Raw genomic sequence first — 22,736 nt, 5'->3', positions numbered from 1 at the left:
TTCTGTTTGTGGTTATGTGATGGATCCACAATATAATATTTCACTGTTTTAAGAGATTCTGCCTTCTCTGTGAAGGATAAAAAGAATTCATTTTCCTTACAGACATGGTGGGCTGCTGGCTTTTATGGGACACCACATTTTGATCAGAACGATAGCTAAAGGGCTCTGCTCATTGACTCGTTCTCACACAGGAAGAGAGATGGGTAAAGGGTCCCTTTAGCCCCCTTCCCTTTGTGAGTAGCAACACAGACTCTTTCAGTGCACTTCTGTTGTGCATTTCAGTTCTTCACTTGCATTGACTTGTATCCTGAGCACAAGCTCAGGGATGGTGTTGGGCTGACCAGGTTGAGCAATGGCCAATGAACCAGCCAGCCCCTGGTAATGGAGGATGACATTGGGAGATGCTATGGAGGGCCCAATAGAGGCCCACAGCAGTCTGGTGCTAGCACTGCATGAGATCATGAATAGTGAATAATGTGGGGAGAGCCCTGACTGAGCTGCTACTGTTTGCTCAGAGTGGGAGATCCCTGTGCCTGAATCTTGGCTTCAGAGCTGATTGAGATGCATTAGCAGGGTCAGAAGACGCTGCAGATCAATGGAGGGATGCATTCAACTTGGCGTAGGGGAAGAGACCATTCCCAGTGAAGGTACCAAAAATTCAGATGTTCCTGAATGTCACTTCCTTGAAATCACGTTCTGGGATTCAAGATGCCTGTAAAATATATATTCACTCGCCCTCTTTTAATTCAAGAGGTTTGGGAAGTGCTGAGCAAGAAGACTGCATAAATCAATTCCTGGCTGTAAATCCACCCGAGCGAATCAGCCTCTTGCATCTCTGCCCCCAGGTCGAAATTAATGACTCAAACCTCAAAAGTGTGCCTGTGTGTAGGATGTAATTTTAATTCAGACAGGAAGAGAGGCGGCCCACAGCCGCCTTAACAGCAGAGACTGATCTTCTTCCCCCTAGTGTGTTTCTCGGGTGCAACTTTTTACTTTCCTTTTTAAATTGCAGTTCACAAACCCATGCAAGTCATTCTCCTCGGCCTCCTCCCATCCTAGAAGAGAAATGGACATCCTGTTTGGAATAGGTGGGGTAGGTAACTCCAGTGTGACCAAATGCTAATGCTTGCAGGGATTTGATGTGGCTTAGAAAAAGAGGGTTGTCTGCCAAGGGAGAAGCAAAGATGGATGCTGGCTCCCCCCCCCCCCCGGCGCACTCTGCCATGTGCTTGCAGGTTGTGGCAGACTCTTTACATGGGAAGCAATGTTTGTTGTGACCACTCAGTCAGAAACAGCTTTTTCTGTTTCAGCTAGAATGCCTGTAATAGAATGTAGACCTGTAATAGAAAATGGGGTTTGTAGATGCACAAAAAGCCCATCTAAAAGCAACCCTGTTGCTTTTCAGAAGAAATTAATGTGATTCTCCAGTTTACGATAGTTAAGTTACATGCTGACTATCCAGTGGTGGTGTTGGTGGTCAAACTTGGTTTGAAAATTCTGTGTTAACACTCTTACCGCAGTTTAACCATAAGCAGTGCTGTCTTTCGGCATACAGGTTGCGCCTTATCTAGAAGGGCATCCCCTTGCACTGCTGGGTTGGTTATTGGATTGCATGTTTTTGCTTAAAAGTCAAAGTTATAGCCCTCAGGGTTGTAAAGTATATGGAATCAATCCCTGCTCAAGAGCTCCAGCCAATGCATGTTAACTTGGAAGCAAGTCCCACTGTGTTCAGTGAGACCTGCTCCCTAATAAATGTGTTCAGAATGGAAGACTCAGAAACCAGGAGGTAGAGGCATGTCTTTCATCAGCCGGGAATGCTTTACTTACCTCTCCTGACTTCTGATCCAGTGATTGGCTTGTTCTCTTTTTAACTTCCGTTTTGAAACGCTCCTAAAGGCTCAAACGCATGAAATGTGGTGTACTTTCCCCTAAACTACTGAAAATTGTCCCAGTTCCTGTGATTGACACAAACCTGCTTCTGAGGTTCCTGCCTCTGTGATTCCAGTCTTGAGTTTTGTCTGGAGTAACTGTTGGTTTGGTTCCTGAAAGGATCTGTCGCATCAGTATTTTGGATTGCAGAAATTCCTCTATCTAGAGCAGGGGTGTCCAAAGTTTTTGCAGGAGGGCCACATCATCTCTCTGACACTGTGTTGGGGGCCGGGGGGGGGGGAAGAATTAATTTACATTTAAAATTTGAATAAATTTACATAAGTTTACATAAATTTATATATTAAAGATGAACTTATATGAATGAATGAAGGTCTTGCAATAGCTCAAGGCCTATAAAAGGCCTTGCACAAAGCAAGGCTGGCCTTCGCTGCCGCTACTGCATCACAGACGTGAAACAACAAGCAGTGGAGGGAACCCTCATCCCACAGCTCATGCGAAAGGTCAAACAGTTGCCCTCACACTGCGAGCAGTTGCGTCGGGCCAGTGCGGGCTGCAATAAATCTCTGGAGGGCCAGAGGCTCATTGGAGACGGGGAGTTCCCTGAGGGCTGCATTGAGAGGCCTCGAGGGCCACATGTGTCCCAGGGCCGGGGTTTGGGCACTCCGATCTAGAGCTCTGCTGCTTTTCCATTTTGAAACTTGCTATCCCTTTCCAAAACTACCTTGGTTTGGGAAATTAAATGATTGTCACAAGACCTTTCATTGCTGTGGCTTTGCTAGTTGATAGGTTCTTGCTTGTAAGTTTGTAGAATAGTTTGGCAAGAGTTAATCAGACATACCCAGACTTCGAATATGTTCTAGATTCTAGGGGTCTGTTCTGGAATATTCACAACTGTGTGGATGGTGCCTCTGAGCATGATGAGAATGTGCTGAGTAACCTTAACTGCTTGGCAGGCTTGAATTCTGTTTCCTGGCCTTAGAAATGAAGCCCTTGTGGTAAGTTAAAGTTATTTCCCTGTCATCTGTTTTGGATAGGGGTATAAGAACTGCATGTTCTCTAAGGCAGTGTTTCTCAAACTGTGGGTCGCGAGCCAATTTCAGGTGGGTCCCCATTCATTTCAATATTTTATTTTTAATATATTAGACTTGATGCTACCATGGTATGTGACTGCATTGGGGGAAATGTTACAGACCTTTGTACTGTACTTTAAATGTACTTTTAACAAGCAACTATGTATATTCTTTTAACAGTGACAGTAAAGGGACTTAATCCTGGGTAGGACTGCAGTTTAGGATTGTTAAAAATGTTCTTGCTTGATGCTGTCACTTCCGGTGGGTCCTGACAGATTCTCATTCTAACAAGTGGGTCCCAGTGTTAAATGTGTGCGAACCACTGCTCTAAGGGGCCTGAATAAGAATCATCTGCAAGCACAGGTTCAGCTCTGGAGTGTGCCCAGATCAAGCATTTTGGCTCCAGGATCAAAGGGTATAGCTGCCATAGCAGCATTGCTGTTCTTGCTTGTAGAAGAGTGCCCGAGAAGTTCCAAATTCTCGGTTTGCGTGTCCTGCCTCTTCCAGGCTGAAGGGTCTCATCTGTAAAGGCTCATTGCCCAAAGACCCCAGTGATGTTTGAGCTCCCAATGCTGTATGCTGAAACCATATAGCAAGCCAGACAACTGGTGGATGTAGCACTGTGGGAAGAATGGAGGTTTAACTCAATGACAGAGCATCTCCTTTGCCTGTAGAAGGTCCGGGTTTAATCCCTGGCATCTCCCTCTAGGACTGGAAAAGACCCTGAAGTTGAAATTCTGGAGAATTGCCACCAGCCAGCATAGGCCAGTGGTTCCCCAACTGGGAATTTGGGAACCGCTATATGTCTTTGAGGGGGAGAGAGATGAAGCGATGCAACTGGGACGATCACACTGCTGCCAAGACTTTCAGGGGCATTTACACTTACTTGAGCTAGTGCTGGCCTCTGTGGGATGCGGGGAGCCTCGTGAAATCTAAAAATAACAATTGTGACCCACTTCCAGTTGCACAATTGAAAACTGGGTGTCGTGACACCCCAACCAGAAAGTGGGTCACAATCTTTATTTTTATATTTTGAGGCTTGGGGAGCCCTGCAGAGGCGTCCAAGGCTCCCCACATTGCACAAAGGCCAGCACTAGCTCAGATGAACGTAAATGCCCCTGTAAGCCCCGGCAGCAGTGCAATCATCCTGACAGTGTTGCTGCATTCCCCTTCCCCAGCCCTTAAAGGGGCACAGACAGAGCTTCTCTGGCTGGGGTGTCACGATACCCAGTTTGAGAACCTCCAGCATAGGCAATACTGATCTAGATGGGCCAAGGGCCTGCTGTCTCTGGGCAGCTTTGTCAAGTACTGTTGATTTTCAGTTGCAGGGGCTTTTTCCCCACCTTGCTTCTACTGGAGATTCAAGGATTGGATTTGGACCTTCTGTGGTTATAGCAGTAGCTATACTACTTGGCTAACAGCTTGAAACTCAGTAAGCAAAGACCAGATATGTTCCAGGTTTGAAAAAATGTGTGCTCTCTGTAAACAGGTCTGAGCTTTTTAAAGGAAGAGTGGGATAAAAGCACAATACATTGAAAGGGCTACAACTTTGGATAGCTTCTGTGGGTGTGGTGTTCTTCCTGTCCAGTCCTGTGGCTTAGGATTTCTAGTAGAGAATTCTGTCAGTGCCCTGGCTGGAAGCCACAAGTTCTAGGGAAGTAGCTATGTTAAGATGACAGTTCCTCATCCTTAGTCATCCATGGTGGTGCAAGCTGCATCTTGACCCTTCCAGGGTGGTGCTTGAGTTCTGGTAGGCGCCCTTAAAAATGGGATGTGACTGATAGCAGCTTTGACACAAGCTTTACTGCAAGGCAGTTCTCTTGGTCCTGTGTGTAAAGAACATGGTAACATCCAGGCTCAAAGGATATGTGGTGGGTGGGGTTGTCTGCCCCCCCCCCCACAAAAAGGGACAGATTCATCTTCATTGCAACCTGATCCTTCTCAAAAGGCACACTGAGTTCCATCAGACCTTACATCCTAATAAGCATGGCAGCCTTAATAAGTAGTATTTTAAAAAATGAAGGTGATAGTCAGAAACTCTGAAGATCAGTAAAGGCTGGTGGGCACAATCTTGTAACAAGGAGAAGCCCTGTGCAACTTTACAGCTGTTAAAAATCTTTTCAGAGGTTGCCGGAAGACTCTTTCCAGTGCTGATGTGGCTGTGTTACAAGAAGTAGACCACCAGTGTATTTGTTTTTGCTGATGGCAACAGCAAATAGGAGTTGTGAGCCCCCCACTTCTGTCTTAATACTTAAACAGGAGCACCTGCTCCAGACCCAGAGACCATGAATGATGTTCATACAGTGAGTAGGAACATTTTTGATTCCCCCCCCCTCCACTGGTTATGATTCTAGCAAGCACCAAAACTATTCTGCTTGTTAGTTACTTTGCTAACTAGCTTAGCAGGGGGAGAGTAACTGTCCCTCTACTTCACCACAGTGTCTTTTCTAGTGGCTATTTGCTGGTGGTGGTCTGCATTTTCTTTAGATAGCGAGCCCTTTTGGGACAGGGAGCCATTTAGTTGTTTGATTTTTCTCTGTAAACCACTTTGAACTTCTGCTGAAGTATATTATATAAATGTAGTAATTATAGTATATAAATATTCAAAACACTATCGTATATAAATATCAAATATATAGATATTCTTAATCAAAACCTATTGTGTGCATATGAATTGAAAAAGTTTTTATGTGGGGGGGGGGGAATGGAAAGAGCTGTGATTGTCTCTTGATGATTGGGCCTGTCTGACAGCAACACATTATTATGAAATTGTCAGTGATCGATAAACATAAAGCAAATGGTGTTGGGATGGCTTTGCAAATGTTAACTTTGTGAATTAAGATACTGGGAACAAACTCTACAAATGCCTCTGGTTTATAAGAAATATAGTTGACATGTCCTGTAATCGACAGTCTGTTCACCCACCCATAACATCCTGCAAGCTGGTGGGGTAAAACTAGTCCTTCTACAACAGCAGCTGTGTGTGTACACACACTACATGCAAAATGAATGGGGTGCTGGTGGTGCTGTTTCTCAGTGCAGCCACCTTGGTTTAGATCTACTGAAGTCTCTGTTGTAGAGGAGGTAGTTCACTTACTTATACAAAGTCTTTTTCCCCAAAGAGATGTGTGATTATTTACCGTAAAACTAATATGACGGAGGAAATCCATGATTGGACCTCCCTTCAAAGGCAACAGAAGCAGAAGCACAATTTGGATTTAAACTTCTAAGGGTTTTAACCCTCTTCACCCACCCACCCCTGCAAATCATCCCCAGGGTGAAATACTGTACGCGTTCATATTGTATCTGCATGTTCCCCCGCTGCAGCTACTAGCAGCTCCGGGGGAGCAACTTGTATTGGGCATGATGGGGGAAGGCTTTACTGTCCCAGTTGCTGGGGGGGGGGGGACGACATTGGGAGCTCAATCACACATCCTCCATGTCATATGTAGTTGAATCTGCTTAAAGTCAACAGCTGCTTCTTTCTCCTGTTCAGCAGCAGAAGACATCTTCAGCATCAGACCTCCATTGCTATCATTAGATCTGAGTTCTCCCGTGCACTAAGGGGCTTCTGGGCTGGGATCATCTTCACCATAGGACCACCAGCTGCAGGGTTGGCAGACCAGACAGTGCTCTAGTGGCACAGCTAAGGGAGGCAGGGGTTACATTGCTCTGGGTACTAAGCATTGAAGGGGTGCAAACCCCCGCCCCAATGGCAAACCTGAGGTGGGGAAAAAAGCTGTACAAGGCCTCGTGAAGGCCTTAAAGACCCTTCTGGTTTTTGTGCCTTTCTAAGGCCTCCTGGAGGCCTTCTGAGGTGGCCTTGCAGTTCTTTCCTGTGCCTCAGACTACCTCCTGGACACAACCAGATGCAACTGGGGGGGTGGGGTGCTTGATTTGTTAAAATGGGGGAGTTAAAAAATTTTGTGCCTCCAGCCTTAGCTACGCCACTACTGTGGTCTTTACCACTCAGCTCTTACTCTTCTATTGCTGTTTTTGAGATAAGAGTCAATGGCAGGGTATCTCACAGTGAAGAGAAAGATATATGTGAATAACTTGCTTCAAAATTAAGTGTCTATCTTTTTCTCATTTAGATGAGTGGTGCCGAAAAGGTGCACATTTTTCCTTCAAGATTTATCTGAATCATTGTGTGCTTCTTAAATTGGGAAGAAGATGGTGAGATTGCACAGTTTAACTAAAGCCTTGAAGAGCGTGCAGCTTTGACAGAAGAACAGTATCCACAACCTCAGCCATAATGAGGCTGCTTCGAAGACATTATGGCCCTCTGAAGCTGGCTTTTGTGGGCATTGTCTTTGTGATCTTCCTCTTTATCATGCAGAGGGATGTAGGCAATGGGGACCATAGGGAGGAGCCTTGGCTAAAAAACATTGTGGACAGGAAAGACCAAATGATTGACATGATGATGGGAGCTGTCAACAACATCCGTGACTCTATGCCAAAGCTACAGATCCGGGCTCCAGTTCAGCAAGAGGTACCTCTACAGAACAGCAAGTCCTGCCTGCCAGGTTACTACACACCAGCAGAGCTGAAACCCTTTATGGAGCGCCCGCCACAGGACCCCAATAGCCCAGGTGCTGACGGCAAACCATTCAAGAAGGATCAGTGGACATCAGAGGAAGCCAAGGAGAAGGAGCGTGGCTATGAGAAGCATTGTTTCAATGCTTATGCTAGTGACCGGATCTCTCTCCAGAGGGCCCTGGGACCAGACACGAGACCTCCAGAGTAAGACCTTTCTCCGTTTCTGTAGAAAGTACTGCCCAGGAATAAATCCAAACTGAAAACAGACAAGCATTTGCAGCCATGTAGCTGACCAGTAATAGCTGACCACGTAGCTGTAAAGTAATGCACATTGGGGCAAAAAATCAAAACAAAAATCAATATAGGCTAATGGGTTCTGAACTGTGAGACAGAACAGGAAAGGGATCTTGGGGTGCTAGTGGACAGCTCCATGAAAGTGTTGACCCAATGTGCAGCAGCAGTAAAGAAGGCCAGTTCTATGCTTGGGATCATTAGAAAAGGTATTGAGAACAAAACGGCTAATATTATAATGCCGTTGTACAAATCGATGGTAAGGCCACACCTGGAGTATTATGTCAAGTTCTGGTTGCCGCATCTCAAAAAAGACATAGTGGAAATGGAAAAGGTGCAAAAGAGCGACTAAGATGATTACTGGGCTGGGGCACCTTCCTTATGAGGAAAGGCTACGGCGTTTGGGCCTCTTCATCCTAGAAATGAGGCGCCTGAGGGGGGACATGATTGAGACATACAAAATAATGCAGGGGATGGACAGAGTGGATAGAAAGATGCTCTTTACACTCTCACAGAACATCAGAACCAGGGGACATCCACTAAAACTGAGTGTTGGGAGAGTTAGGACAGACAAAAGAAAATATTTCTTTACTCAACGTGTGGTCGGTCTGTGGAACTCCTTGCCACAGGATGTGGTGTTGGCATCTGGCCTGGATGCCTTTAAAAGGGAATTGGACAAGTTTCTGGAGGAAAAATCCATTAGGGTTACAAGCCATGATGTGTATGTGCAACCTCCTGATTACAGAAATGGGCTATGTCAGAATGCCAGATGCAAGGGAGGGCACCAGAATGAGGTCTCTTGTTATCTGGTGTGCTCCCTGGGGCATTTGGTGGGCTGCTGTGAGATACAGGAAGCTGGACTAGATGGGCCTATGGCCTGATCCAGTGGGGCTGTTCTTATGACCCATCTGCCATCCCCACCCCAGAAGTAATTGCAGTGATGTCATCACGCAACTGCAGTACTTCCCATCTGGGTCAGAGCAAAGCCGGTCACCTCCAAAAAAAAAAAAAAAAGTGGCCAGCTTTGCTCAGACCGACTGCACCAAGAAAGCCTGCGGGGGGCAAGCAGGAGAACCTACCCAGCCCTGTGATCATTCTTGGCACAGTTGTGTGCTGCTTGGAGTGAGGGCGGCTGCAAGCAAGGGGAGCGGGACCGTGGCCACCCAGGGTCCTGTGACACCCCCCCCAAGCTAAAATTTGCCACCTGGCAGTTTATTCCAGTCAGCATGAAGAGCATGAAGCAATGGCCTCATGGGAGGCCAGTCTCCTGTAACTTCCACCTTGGGGTTGTAGAGAACTTGACCAGTCTTCTGCTTGATTGGGATGCGGAGGTGTGATGAATCTAACCATCGCATAGCTAGATGCTGTCAGTGACTGCTTCCACCTTGTTTGCATGCCCACTGTGGTGTGTCCTCCTACATAAGAACAGCCCCACTGGATCAGGCCATAGGCCCATCTAGTCCAGCTTCCTGTATCTCACAGCGGCCCACCAAATGCCCCAGGGAGCACACCAGATAACAAGAGACCTCATCCTGGTGCCCTCCCTTGCATCTGGCATTCTGACATAGCCCATTTCTAAAATCAGGAGGTTGCACATACACATCATGGCTTGTATCCCGTAATGGATTTTTCCTCCAGAAACTTGTCCAGTCCCCTTTCAAAGGCGTCCAGGCCGGTCGCCATCACCACATCCTGTGGCAAAGAGTTCCACAGATCAACCACATGCTGAGTAAAGAAATATTTTTCTTTACTCTTTACTTGAGGGACAAGTTGCATATCTTAGTCAAGAGATCTGCAACTTCATTCTTCAATTCCTTAACTCTTGGGTGGATGCCATCAGGGCCCGGTGACTTATTGATCTTTAATTTATCAATGAGGTCTGAAACATCTTCTCTTTTAACCTCTATCTGACTTAACTCCTCGGTCAGGAGGGGCCGTTCGGGCAGCGGTGTCTGCCCGAGGTCTTCTGCCATGAAGACAGATGCAAAGAACTCATTCAAGATTTACTCATTCCATTGGTAAATCTGTATTTCATTTGGACACCGCTTATACCGCCAGCTCAGGGAACAAAGGTATACAGCATCAACATGCTTTGTGTTGCCCATAACTCAACATGCCCATAACTCCTGAAAAAAAAAAAGCCATTACAGTGCATCCCTGGGTATCCACAGATCTGGCATCCATGGATTTGACTCATGGATACGAGGAGAAAGTCTCATCCGATTTGCTGAGCAAACCAGAAGTGGCTCTGTGAGACCTCTAGCAGGTCTTCTGAGGCCTGCCAGGCCTGCTGGAGAGCTTATGGGTGTGTCCTCGGTGCAAGGAACTCCAGGGTCTCAGGGAACGCGTCCGCTCCCTTGAAGCCTTGGTGGCCGACCTGGAGAAGCGCAGGCAGCCAGAGGAGGACCATGGGGAGACTTCCGGGGACGATCAGGCTTCGTCCCAACCTCAGGCGTGCAGCTCCTCGGCAGCCCGGGTAGGAAGTCTCGGGACTGGAGGACGTCATCCTGGAGAGGAGGGAAACAATCCCCTGGGGGGGATCCCTTCTCCAGGGGATGGGCCTGTATCCGAGCGTACTCGGGATACTCCTCGGCGGGAGGGGGGTTGGGGGCTTCTTGTAGTGGGGGATTCGATTATTAGAAACATAGAGAGGGGGGTTTGCGATGGATGTGAGGACCGCATGGTGACTTGCCTGCCTGGTGCGAAGGTTGCGGACATCACTTCTTGTCTAGACAGGCTAGTAGACAGTGCTGGGGGAGAGGTAGCAGTTGTGGTGCATGTCGGCACCAACGACGTGGGCAAGTGTAGCTGGGAGGTCCTGGAGGCCAGATTTAGGCTATTAGGTAGGAAGCTGAAAGCCAGGACCTCAAAGGTAGCGTTCTCTGAAGTGCTACCTGTTCCACGTGCAGGGCCAGCTAGGCAGGCGGAGATCAGGGGTCTCAATGTGTGGATGAGACGGTGGTGTAGGGAGGAGGGGTTTAGATTCGTTAGGCACTGGGGAACTTTTTGGGACAAGCGGGGCCTGTACAAGAGGGACGGGCTCCACTTGAACCAGAATGGAACCAGACTGCTGGCGCATAACATTAAAAAGGTGGCAGAGCAGCTTTTAAACTGATCCCTGGGGGAAGGCCGACAGGAGCCGAGGGGCATCCGGTTCAGGACTCCTCATCCCTATGGGATGAGGATGGGGAGGTTAGAGAACAACAAGACAAAGGCAGGGTAGGAGAAGAAATTGGGAAAGGTAGGGTGATGGGATGTGATAGACGGTTTGGCACAATGAGAGGATGCGGGGACAAAGGAGCGAATAAGCTGCCCATCCTGGGGCATTCCGTGTATAAATGCTTTTATGCGAATGCCCGAAGTCTACGAGCAAAGGTGGGAGAACTGGAATGTCTGGTGACAAGGGAAAATATTGACATAGTGGGCATAACGGAAACCTGGTGGAATGCGGAGAATCAGTGGGATACCGCAATCCTGGGCTATAAACTCTACAGGAGGGACAGGCAGGGGCGTGTTGGAGGTGGGGTGGCCCTTTATGTTAAGGAAGGGATAGAATCCAGCAAAGTAGAGATTGAAGGTGGGTCCGACTCCACCGTAGAATCTCTGTGGGTTAAATTACCAGGCTTGTGCAGCGATGTAATACTGGGGGCGTGCTATCGTCCTCCAGACCAGAAATCGGATGGGGACCTTGAAATGAGGAAACAGATCAGGGAAGTGACAAGGAGGGACAGTGTTGTAATCATGGGGGACTTCAATTAGCCTCTTATTGACTGGGTCAATTTGTGTTCTGGTCAGGATAAGGAAACCGGATTTCTTGACGTGCTAAATGACTGTGGCTTAGATCAGCTAGTCACGGAGCCCACCAGAGGACAGGTGACTCTGGATTTAATATTGTGCAGTACGCAGGACCTGGTTAGAGATGTAAACGTTACTGAGACATTGGGGAACAGTGATCATGCTGCGATCCGTTTTGACGTGCACGTTGGGGGAAGAATACCAGGCAAATCTCTAACAAAAACCCTTGACTTCCGACGGGCGGACTTCCCTCAAATGAGGAGGCTGGTTAGAAGGAGGTTGAAAGGGAGGGTAAAAAGAGTCCAATCTCTCCAGAGTGCATGGAGGCTGCTTAAAACAACAGTAATAGAGGCCCAGCAGAGGTGTATACCGCAAAGAAAGAAGGGTTCCACTAAATCCAGGAGGGTGCCCGCATGGCTAACCAGCCAAGTTCGAGAGGCTGTGAAGGGCAAGGAAGCTTCCTTCCGTAAATGGAAGTCTTGCCCTAATGAGGAGAATAAAAAGGAACATAAACTGTGGCAAAAGAAATGTAAGAAGGTGATATGGGAGGCCAAGAGAGACTATGAGGAATGCATGGCCAGCAACATTAAGGGGAATAATAAAAGCTTCTTCAAATATGTTAGAAGCAGGAAACCCGCCAGAGAAGCGGTTGGCCCTCTGGATGGTGAGGGAGGGAAAGGGGAGATAAAAGGAGACTTAGAGATGGCAGAGAAATTAAATGAGTTCTTTGCATCTGTCTTCACGGCAGAAGACCTCGGGCAGATACCGCTGCCCGAACAGCCCCTCCTGACCGAGGAGTTAAGTCAGATAGAGATTAAAAGAGAAGATGTTTCAGACCTCATTGATAAATTAAAGATCAATAAGTCACCGGGCCCTGATGGCATCCACCCAAGAGTTATTAAGGAATTGAAGAATGAAGTTGCAGATCTCTTGACTAAGGTATGCAACTTGTCCCTCAAAACGGCCACGGTGCCAGAAGATTGGAGGATAGCAGATGTCACGCCTATTTTTAAAAAGGGAAAGAGAGGGGACCCGGGAAACTATAGGCCGGTCAGCCTAACATCCATACCGGGTAAGATGGTGGAATGCCTCATCAAAGATAGGATCTCAAAACACATAGACGAACAGGCCTTGCTGAGGGAGAGTCAGCATGGCTTCTGTAAGGGTAAGTCTTGCCTCACGAACCTTATAGAATTCTTTGAAAAGGTCAACAGGCATGTGGATGCGGGAGAACCCGTGGACATTATATATCTGGACTTTCAGAAGGCGTTTGACACGGTCCCTCACCAAAGGCTACTGAAAAAACTCCACAGTCAGGGAATTAGAGGACAGGTCCTCTCGTGGATTGAGAACTGTTTGGAGGCCAGGAAGCAGAGAGTGGGTGTCAATGGGCAATTTTCACAATGGAGAGAGGTGAAAAGTGGTGTGCCCCAAGGATCTGTCCTGGGACCGGTGCTTTTCAACCTCTTCATAAATGACCTGGAGACAGGGTTGAGCAGTGAAGTGGCTAAGTTTGCAGATGACACCAAACTTTTCCGAGTGGTAAAGACCAGAAGTGATTGTGAGGAGCTCCAGAAGGATCTCTCCAGACTGGCAGAATGGGCAGCAAAATGGCAGATGTGCTTCAATGTCAGTAAGTGTAAAGTCATGCACATTGGGGCAAAAAATCAAAACTTTAGATATAGGCTGATGGGTTCTGAGCTGTCTGTGACAGATCAGGAGAGAGATCTTGGGGTGGTGGTGGACAGGTCGATGAAAGTGTCGACCCAATGTGCGGCGGCAGTGAAGAAGGCCAATTCTATGCTTGGGATCATTAGGAAGGGTATTGAGAACAAAACGGCTAGTATTATAATGCCGTTGTACAAATCTATGGTAAGGCCACACCTGGAGTATTGTGTCTAGTTCTGGTCGCCGCATCTCAAAAAAGACATAGTGGAAATGGAAAAGGTGCAAAAGAGAGCAACTAAGATGATTACGGGGCTGGGGCACCTTCCTTATGAGAAAAGGCTACGGCGTTTGGGCCTCTTCAGCCTAGAAAAGAGACGCCTGAGGGGGGACATGATTGAGACATACAAAATTATGCAGGGGATGGACAGAGTGGATAGGGAGATGCTCTTTACACTCTCACATAATACCTGAACCAGGGGATATCCACTAAAATTGAGTGTTGGGCGAGTTAGGACAGACAAAAGAAAATATTTCTTTACTCAGCGTGTGGTCGGTCTGTGGAACTCCTTGCCACAGGATGTGGTGCTGGCGTCTAGCCTAGACGCCTTTAAAAGGGGATTGGACAAGTTTCTGGAGGAAAAATCCATTATGGGGTACAAGCCATGATGTGTATGCGCAACCTCCTGATTTTAGAAATGGGTTAAGTCAGAATGCCAGATGTAGGGGAGGGCACCAGGATGAGGTCTCTTGTTATCTGGTGTGCTCGCTGGGGCATTTGGTGGGCCGCTGTGAGATACAGGAAGCTGGACTAGATGGGCCTATGGCCTGATCCAGTGGGGCTGTTCTTATGTTCTTATGTTCCAGTTTGCTTGTCAAATGGAAGGGGCATGAATTTGCTTATCCATGGATTCGCTTCTCTGTTGGGGGGGGAGGGGTGTCCTGAAATGGATTCCCCACAGATAATGAGGTTGCACTGTATTTGATATAAACTGGAATTGAAACCTCACACAGACCTAGTAGAAAGAGGGTTGGAAAGCTTCCTTGGAGGTCCCAAAAGCAGGGATCATAATGGGCAAATACCATGGGGGGCATGGCTCAGAAAAGGCGGCAGAAGAAACAATAGATGGAGACAGCAAAGGCTAGTGGAATAGCAGAAGGTTGGTGGAAAAGGTGGTTGTGAAGTTTAGTCCCTGAGAAGGTTCCTGTGCCTTTTTGAGAATTTGATAGAGGGGAGGATTCTGACTAGCCTCTCCAGTTGCTGCTGCAGAACTAGAGACTGAAAGAGGCAGGGGATGGGGAGGGGCCTGCAGGTTTATTGGTCATCTGCATTTACTCCCAGATGGGTCTAACTCTGGGAAGAACTTCTCCAGTGCTTTTGATTTCTTTCAATAAAGACTCTCGGAGAACTGCAACCACGGCCAGTCTCTACCAGCTCTCAAGCCTGTTAACCGATGCTGGCATCTATGCCATGTACAAGACTACCTTCCTTGGGATAGCAAAGGATGTTCGGGAAACAGGTACAAGTAGCCCTTGTTTTACAACAGCCTTCTTTTCCTGAAGGAACTGTTGCATTAAAAAAAATGAATTGAACTATATAATGTAAATCAATGAGTTACATTCCAGGCTCCAGTGACATAGCTAAAGGAGTAACAGGGGGTCGGTTACCTTGGGTACCATACCTGGAGGTGATGTCGGGGGGGGGGAACCTCTCTGAGGCCCAGGAAGGCAGTGCACAGCCTCCCCAAACCTCAGAAGGCCTGCCAGAGACCTTAGAAAGGCACTTCTGGTTTTTGGCAATAACTGGAAGTGCCTTTCTAAGGCCTTCTGAGGGGGGTTTAAAAAATTTGTGCCCCTCGGTGCCAGGTGGCATAGCTATGCCACTGCCAGGTCCCCTCTCAAAATGGACAAGTATAATATTGTATTTAAAGCTCTGAAATGAATGGTATTAATAGAAGAACAGCCTGTGGGCTGTTGCTCAGCTCTTAAATAGCAGTTATGGGCAAGGGAAGAGTCCTCCAGGTAGTGTGACCATGTAAGGAGACAACAGAAGGCTGCTATCATTGCTGGTGGTGCTCTGCAAGAAGACTCTCAGTCTTCTCCCCTGGTCAAGCCCAGCCATGATGCTCTGCTTGTCGGAGCAGCAGGTTTGTGGTCATTCATAAAAACTATTGTCGTGAATCATGACAAAACAAACCATCTTAAACTGTTGGCAATGTGTACTTGCCTTTTCCCAATAGATTTCCTGTATGTTTAGTATGATAGATAGAAAGATAGATAGAAGGGCCACCTTGGGTGCCCTTCAGGTAGAAAGGCAGAATATAAATCGAATTAATTAATTAAAGTATGATAAGATAGAAAGAAGCCGCTACCTGAGCAATACTGCAAGGCTGTATTGTTAAAGAAAATGGTAGTAATTCCACTCCTCAAAGTCTTTAAATGCCAAAGACTTGCCTCAATGGATAGGATCAAGATTAGTTTAGTTCAGCATCCTGTTGCCAGTAGTGGCCAGCAAGATGATACTCTGGGGAGCTGACAAGCAGGAAGGTGAGGGCTTTCCTTGTTCCCATGTGTGTTACTTTTGTGCATGAGAGTTGCACGTGGCTATTGTAGGTAATGCTGCTGGACAGACCTGTCTTCTTAATTCTTTTTGAAGCCATTTAAGATATTGGTATTGACTTTGTCTAATGGAAATGTTGTGTGAGGCTCTTCCAAAAATCTTGTCCCTGGGAACGGGATAGGAGGGCGGTTATTGAACGACCACTTCTGTTGTGTGAATTCAAATCATAAAGTAAGGGATACAATTTTCTGTTTGAATGGGGAGGGAGCTAGATTCTCAACAAGGTAAAGAGAACAGTTCTTGAATATGTTAAAGATTAAACTGCAGAAAGCAATGCAAGTTAAGAACATTCATTCTGACTACTTTGTGTTACACTGTATATTGATTATAGTGATGCTATTGGCCCCAATTGGGCAGTTGCATACACACACAGTTTTCTTTTAAGTAACGGACTTTGTGCTTTTGGCATCCTTGCCTAGTATGTCACCCATCTAATTAAACGTAGAATCAATGAGTTGTCTAGAAATTGTAGGTGTTCCTGTAGAACAGGAACATGTAGGAATTGATATTAACCTTTTGCATCCAAGTTCAGTGCACTAGCCTCGTTGGGCTCTCCAACTGGGCATGGTCCATATTAATTTCATTGAACAGCAGTGATCTCCTAATGGATATGCATCTGGCTTAAGATTCTCCTGTAAAACTAGAATTAAATTTTAGCCATGTTGGTTCAATTTTTAACTAGCTTACAAGTCCCTATATCCAATAGCAAAAAATATTCAGCACTCTCAAAATACGACAACATTTGTGGAGGAGAACTTTGGCTTAAGCTCTTTTAATGCTATCTATATGCAACCCCCAATGATATTTGATTTCAATATTTGGTATGATATGCTAGGGTGATAAAGCAATAGTTTGTTACATACAATAATGCAAGTCTAAAACATCCAAATTTAAGGATAAACAGCTCACATTGAAAAGTAAACTTCGGATGTCGATTTTTCTTTATGAAGAATGAGTAATGAAGTAAATCTTGTCAGATTTTAAAAATTCTCGTTGAAATGGGAAATTCTGCTGAATTTTGAATATTTTGCAAACGTTTGTGTTGGCTCTCATTTGAAAAGTAGAAAGTTGTACAGTTTCCACGGTCTGAAAAGTGGTGACCGTGTTTTTATTGTGAACTGTATGGATTAAAATAACTTCCTAACAGCTTCCTTGAGGAGTCTGGAAAGCCCTGCTATGAGACTCGGATGCTCTGTAAGCTGTCTGCACAGATTAGTGTGAGCTGTCAGCTCAAAGGGGAGATCGGCAAGATTTCATTTTCTGCAGAAGGATTTCTATGGCTTTCTTTCATTTGTCATGAAGAAAGGGCCTGGGGTGCATGTCTCTCTTTTTAATTACCTGCTGCTTTGCCCCTCCTCCTGCCACACATTCTCCCACCCTTATTCCCTACAAGAGGCCCATTTCTGAAGCAGCAAAAATTCCCAATTGCCACCCCTGTCGTTTTTTTTACATAAAAGTTTCCAAGTTCAAAAACTTCCTTGATTCCATCCGACGCCCGCCCTTGGTTTTGGTCCATTTCCTCCTGCTTGTAAGGGCTTCGTTGCCCCCTTAATTTTTCACTTTGCTCGCCAAGTGGAACAGACCCAGCTTTACAGTACAGCAGGAGGGCAAGGAAGGAGTCAAACGTGACCCTTCTCTTCCCCCTCCTTCCCTGTGGTCTCCAGAAACTTTGAGACTCCCACTTGCTTTTCATAGGGGGAGAGGAGTCAGTCAAGGCCTTGTGGTGGGTGGGAGGGAAGAGGGCAGCCAACAAAGACAGCTTGAATAATGGCTCAAGAGTAGGCTGAGTTTCCAGACAGTCTCTCTCCTCCTCTACCTCCCCTTCACCCTCCCAACAACTGATTATTTCTGCCTAGCAGGTGTAGATATCACAATGGAGGAAGGCTGTGTTCCAGGCAGGGAGTGCAAGAATGTTATTCAGTCAACCAAAGAGGCATAAACCAATTTAAATTAAAGTGTAAAGCCCTCCCAGAACCGAAACCATAAATCGGAGAGCTGGGGAAATTGGCTCAGATGGAGGGAGCCCCTGAATGAAACTTTTGATTGTTGAGCACTTGTGGGGGGGAAGGAGGCGAGAGGAAAAAACCTGATCTCCCATGTGGAACGGTTTCCCCCTTTTGATGTGCACCAGAGATATGTGGCATGCAAGGGAACCGTGCCGGCCTGCCTTCCTGCTGAAAAGTTCAGAGAGGGGCATGGACAGTGAACTCCAAAGAGGCGGGTGGGGAAGGGGAGCATTGTGGAGGTTTCCTCTACCAAAATCATTCTAAATTATCAGGCTCTCTGCCATGTTTCCCTAAGAGCTGTTTTATCTTGTATCCTAGAAATGTTGTCTAGTTGTGGGGAAATAGAGGAAAGTTTTCAGCTCAGGCAAAAGTGTTCCGTGTTAGACTACAGCTTCAGGTAAAGATGCCAACAGCTCCGGTTGAGAACTGTCCTGGATTTCTGTATGGTTGTGACTCTGCAAACATATTGGAGTTCAGGCTGGCTGGAAGGCAATGGAGGTCAGGACCATTTGGGGACAGCTGGGAGGGGCACCTACCTCCGCCAATCTCTTGTTTAGATCACCTGTGATTATTTTCTCAGGCACACCTATATCTCTCCCTAAGTCTACATCCCACATGAAATGGGTATGTATGCCAAGAGCTCAAATCCCTCTTAAGCGCCGAGAATATTGCATGAGTTGTTTTCAAGATATAAAATTGACCACAACAAATGCCCTTTAAAAAGCACCAGTTCTTGCTATTGATTGTGTAGCACTATCAATGTGTGTGGTATGTTAAAGAGTAGCAGTAAAGACTGCTCCCTGCCCCAGTGAGCTTACATTAGAAAATATTTAATGAAATTGGGAATATATCCAAACTATGGTTTTTGTGAACCAGGAAGGGAATCACAGCTTTGGGGTTGAGGAGCATGTCTGCAATTAAGTCATCTGTGATAGCCAAATAACAGTTAAACTGTTGCATCTGACTCAGTGATGTGTCTTGTTTAAACATAAAGTAAATCTGTGTTCTTCAGCCTCAAATGCCTATTTATGGAGAACTGAGTTCAATTTTTTGAAGAAGATGCTCTGGTTTCAGCAAATCTTTAAGAGGGGCATAATTCAGTGCTGGGGTGCAAACATCACATTGCTGCAATTCCCCTATTGATGCCAAAAGATTGAAGTTAAACAGACTTGTAAGGCAGATGCAAGAGTTTTACTCTGCCCATCAAGGCACAGTCAGTAATTCTGTAATTTGGGCCTCTTCAGCCTAGAAAAGAGACGCTTGAGGGGGGACATGATTGAGACATACAAAATTATGCAGGGGATGGACAGAGTGGATAGGGAGATGCTCTTTACACTCTCACATAATACCAGAACCAGGGGACATCCACTAAAATTGAGCGTTGGGCGGGTTAGGACAGACAAAAGAAAATATTTCTTTACTCAGCGCGTGGTCGGTCTGTGGAACTCCTTGCCACAGGATGTGGTGCTGGCGTCTAGCCTAGACGCCTTTAAAAGGGGATTGGACGAATTTCTGGAGGAAAAATCCATTATGGGGTACAAGCCATGATGTGTATGCGCAACCTCCTGATTTTAGGAATGGGTTAAGTCAGAATGCCAGATGTAGGGGAGAGCACCAGGATGAGGTCTCTTGTTATCTGGTGTGCTCCCTGGGGCATTTGGTGGGCCGCTGTGAGATACAGGAAGCTGGACTAGATGGGCCTATGGCCTGATCCAGTGGGGCTGTTCTTATGTTCTTATGTTCTTATGTTCTGTGATTGCAGGTGAAATTTGATGTTTGTCATTCTGAAATGTCAAATTAAAATAGAAGTTTTCATTTAAAACACAAGTTTCTAGCCCTGAAGGTGGCTCAAAACATTGAATAAGGGTTGGTAGGATTTTTGAAGCTGGGGTGCACGCAGACATGGAATAGAATTTGCAGGGGCCGACAGAGGGATGCTTCAGCCCCTGTATACCACCCTGCCCTTACTGTGACTAGTGCAAACTGAATAAATCATGCTATTAAGGAATTATATGTAGCTTTGAAAACTTGACAGAAGATTTTATATGTACAGTCCTGATGGTGTTGGAACTAGGCGAGGCAGCAGGGAGAAAGTACAGTGATCTGGTTTGTGCAGGACTTGAGCCGTTCAGCAGGACTGGGCATAACATGTGGAACAAATGATCTCCCTTGTAGTCATTTATCTCCTAGCTGAGCTTCCTCTCAAAGCAGAAGGCAAGGCAATTCTCTTCCTCAGCCTTGGGAGAATAAATGGCCTTCCCCTTTTTTTTTCCTCAGTAAAGCAATACCTTGTGCGCAACAGAAGTTTCCATTCACAGGCGTGGAGCAGGGAAGCAATTGAAAGTATTTTGTAGTAGGCTGTCCCTTGGAGATGCAGTCTGTGACCTTCTCTTGTGAGCTACAGGCTCCTGAGCCAAGGCAAGGGGGGGGGGAGAAGGTTAGGTGGGCTGCAACAAAAGACAATTTATCTTGCATCCTTATGAGTTGTGGCAAAGACAGGATGTCGGTGAGTGTAACTTTTCTTACTACTGTGCCGGAAGCTGCACCTGCTGAAACTTCTCTTGCCACAACTATTTATGGTTGCGCTCTTAGCCCATCTAGCACTATGGCATCAGGCCATATCAGGTGGTGTTCTGAGTTGTACTGCCTGTGATGGGAGGGGGGTCTTGAAGGAGAGCTCTGCAGGGACCCTCAGTCAGAGTTCTTTCTCTTCCCTTCCTCTTCCCGCCCTTGGCTGCTGCAGTCTTGATCCACAGGTAACCTGAGCCAGTGCCATTTCCTGAATAAAAGACAAGTGCTCCAGCCCCATTCAGGTGCTGGAGGTGATGTCTCATTTGACTCAAAGGCTCAGACTGAACTTGGTGTTCCCTTCATAGGTGTATTGATCAAAAGTTCAAGCGTTGTCCGCCTCTCCCGACCACCAGCGTCGTGATCGTCTTCCATAATGAGGCCTGGTCCACCTTGCTCCGGACCGTCTACAGTGTCCTGTACTCCTCTCCCGCTATCTTGCTAAAAGAGATCATTCTTGTGGATGATGCCAGCACAGACGGTAAGTGCAGCCTTTGGATCTGGGTGTGTGCTTGGTTTCATTCTGAGAGATGGAGTGTAAGCCTCTGGCAGTTCCATAAGGGAAGTGTTCAGGTGCTGAACCCCCAAGTGGTGTTGCCAAATGGACTGTATCATATGCAGTGGCAAGCTAGTTGGTTGGTTTCGTTCAGTTGAAACCCTCTTCCCCTGCAGTATCATTTTTGGGTAAAGGGTGGCTATACCCACCTTTGGATGTGGGATGAGATTCCCCCCAAGTTCCTGCTGCCTGTCAATGGAACTGGGTCTAAATTGCAGCAGAGAAAAGATTATGCTCTGTTGACCAGGCAAGTCAGAAGGCCTCCACCAGGCCTGGCTGGTCCCAAGAACTGCACTGCCTGCCAGTTGCAGGGCCCAATGTTACATACCACTGTTCTTTTCTATGCCCAAAGGCTACTCTTGAGACCTGAGTAGCTTCATAGGCTAAATTAGTCTTGTCCCATGAGGTTCCCATTACAAACTCTGGAGTCAGTGATTGTGTCTCTTGCGCACAGAGACACTATTATTGCTGTCATTATTGCTGTCTGCAGTGATGTTCTAAGTTCCAGTAACTCCATTTGTTCCCATTAATCCTGAATTACATTGTTGCGTCTCTCCTTCCTGTGTACTTGCCACTGTCAGTCTTGAGATTGCAAGCATCTCAGGGCACAAGGCACTTGTGGTAGTGTTTAGTTTTTTCACATTCTTATACTGCCCTTTTTCCAAGGAGCTCAGGGTGTACATGGTTCCTTCGCTCCTTTTGTACTCACAAAAGCCCTGTGAGGTAGGTGAGGCTAAGAGAGTGATGGGTCCTACGTCACCCCAGGAAGCTTCATGCCTGACCGAGGATTTGAGCCTGGATCTTCCAGGTTAAGTCCAACTCCCTAACCACTACACCATCCTGGCTCTTTGCACATTCATGTGGATAACACTCTGTAAATATGTAGACAGGCACCCTCAATCCCTTGCTGAAATATTTGTCTAGCTTCTGTTAGCCCTCTTTTTTCTGCAGCTCCTTTTTCATTCTCCCTCTTTCTTCCTTTTGAGCTGTCAGTAGCATTCATTATCTATAGTTCTGAATGTAGTGTTATCCTGCTCAGAAGGAAGACTGCATACTTGCAAAACTTTCTGGGTCAGGTGATGGGATGGTCTGTGTTCAAAGAGAGCTCATAAGTAGAGATGCTTGAAAACAGTGTTGCTTGCTTTACTCAGAAGTAAACCCAGTAAGACTTGGAATGTAATCTTACCTTGCTCACCAGAAGCAAACACCTCGACTCCTAAGTAGTTTTATTGGACTTTCCCCACCAGATGTGAGTTGGGATACTCCTTGGCTGGCTGACTTCCCTTGTTGCTGCTGTTCTGAGTTTTTATTCTGTGTGTTGCCTTGTTTTTAGTCTTGGCGTTTTGAGTGAACCTGTCCCAAGGGCACTAATGGAAGATTTCCCATGCTCTGCAGAAGCAGAAAGCAATATTTAGTTTCCAGCCGGGAATAAATTGCTCACTCGGGCAAGTTTGGAAACCACAAGCTGTCACTTAGCAATCTAAATTGGTTATGCCCGAGGTTAGGATAATGACATGGTTCAACATCAGGGCTTCCTGGGGCGGGTGAGGAGGGGGTGTCTGCTCCCCTGACTCTTAACCACTTGCTATTCTTAAAGGGCTCTTGAGGTCCAAAGGGAGAGGTTTCAGGTGTCTTTGGAACAATGGCTTTGATAGGCTTGATGTACTCCCAGCTGGAAACCAGAGCACCCCAAGCTCTGTGTAGATGAGAACTGGTGTGAGGTAGTGTAGTGGTGA

At 46.5% G+C, this 22,736-nt stretch overlaps 1 protein-coding gene across 1 annotated transcript in view; it reads left to right on the top strand.

Moving 5' to 3' along the window:
• GALNT6 (polypeptide N-acetylgalactosaminyltransferase 6) overlaps positions 1 to 22,736 on the top strand; it is a 57,884-nt gene that overhangs the window by 16,351 nt on the left and 18,797 nt on the right. Inside the window, exons 2-3 of the mRNA XM_066614467.1 lie at positions 7,055 to 7,703; positions 20,753 to 20,925. Coding sequence (XP_066470564.1) covers positions 7,216 to 7,703; positions 20,753 to 20,925 — 661 coding nt within the window. The 5' untranslated portion in view covers positions 7,055 to 7,215. The remainder of the gene's footprint in view (positions 1 to 7,054; positions 7,704 to 20,752; positions 20,926 to 22,736) is intronic.

Source organism: Tiliqua scincoides, chromosome 2 (assembly GCF_035046505.1).
Source record: "Tiliqua scincoides isolate rTilSci1 chromosome 2, rTilSci1.hap2, whole genome shotgun sequence".
NCBI lineage: Eukaryota > Metazoa > Chordata > Lepidosauria > Squamata > Scincidae > Tiliqua > Tiliqua scincoides.
The sequence above is the reverse complement of the archived record's forward strand: the minus strand, read 5'-3'. Positions and strand labels throughout refer to the sequence as shown.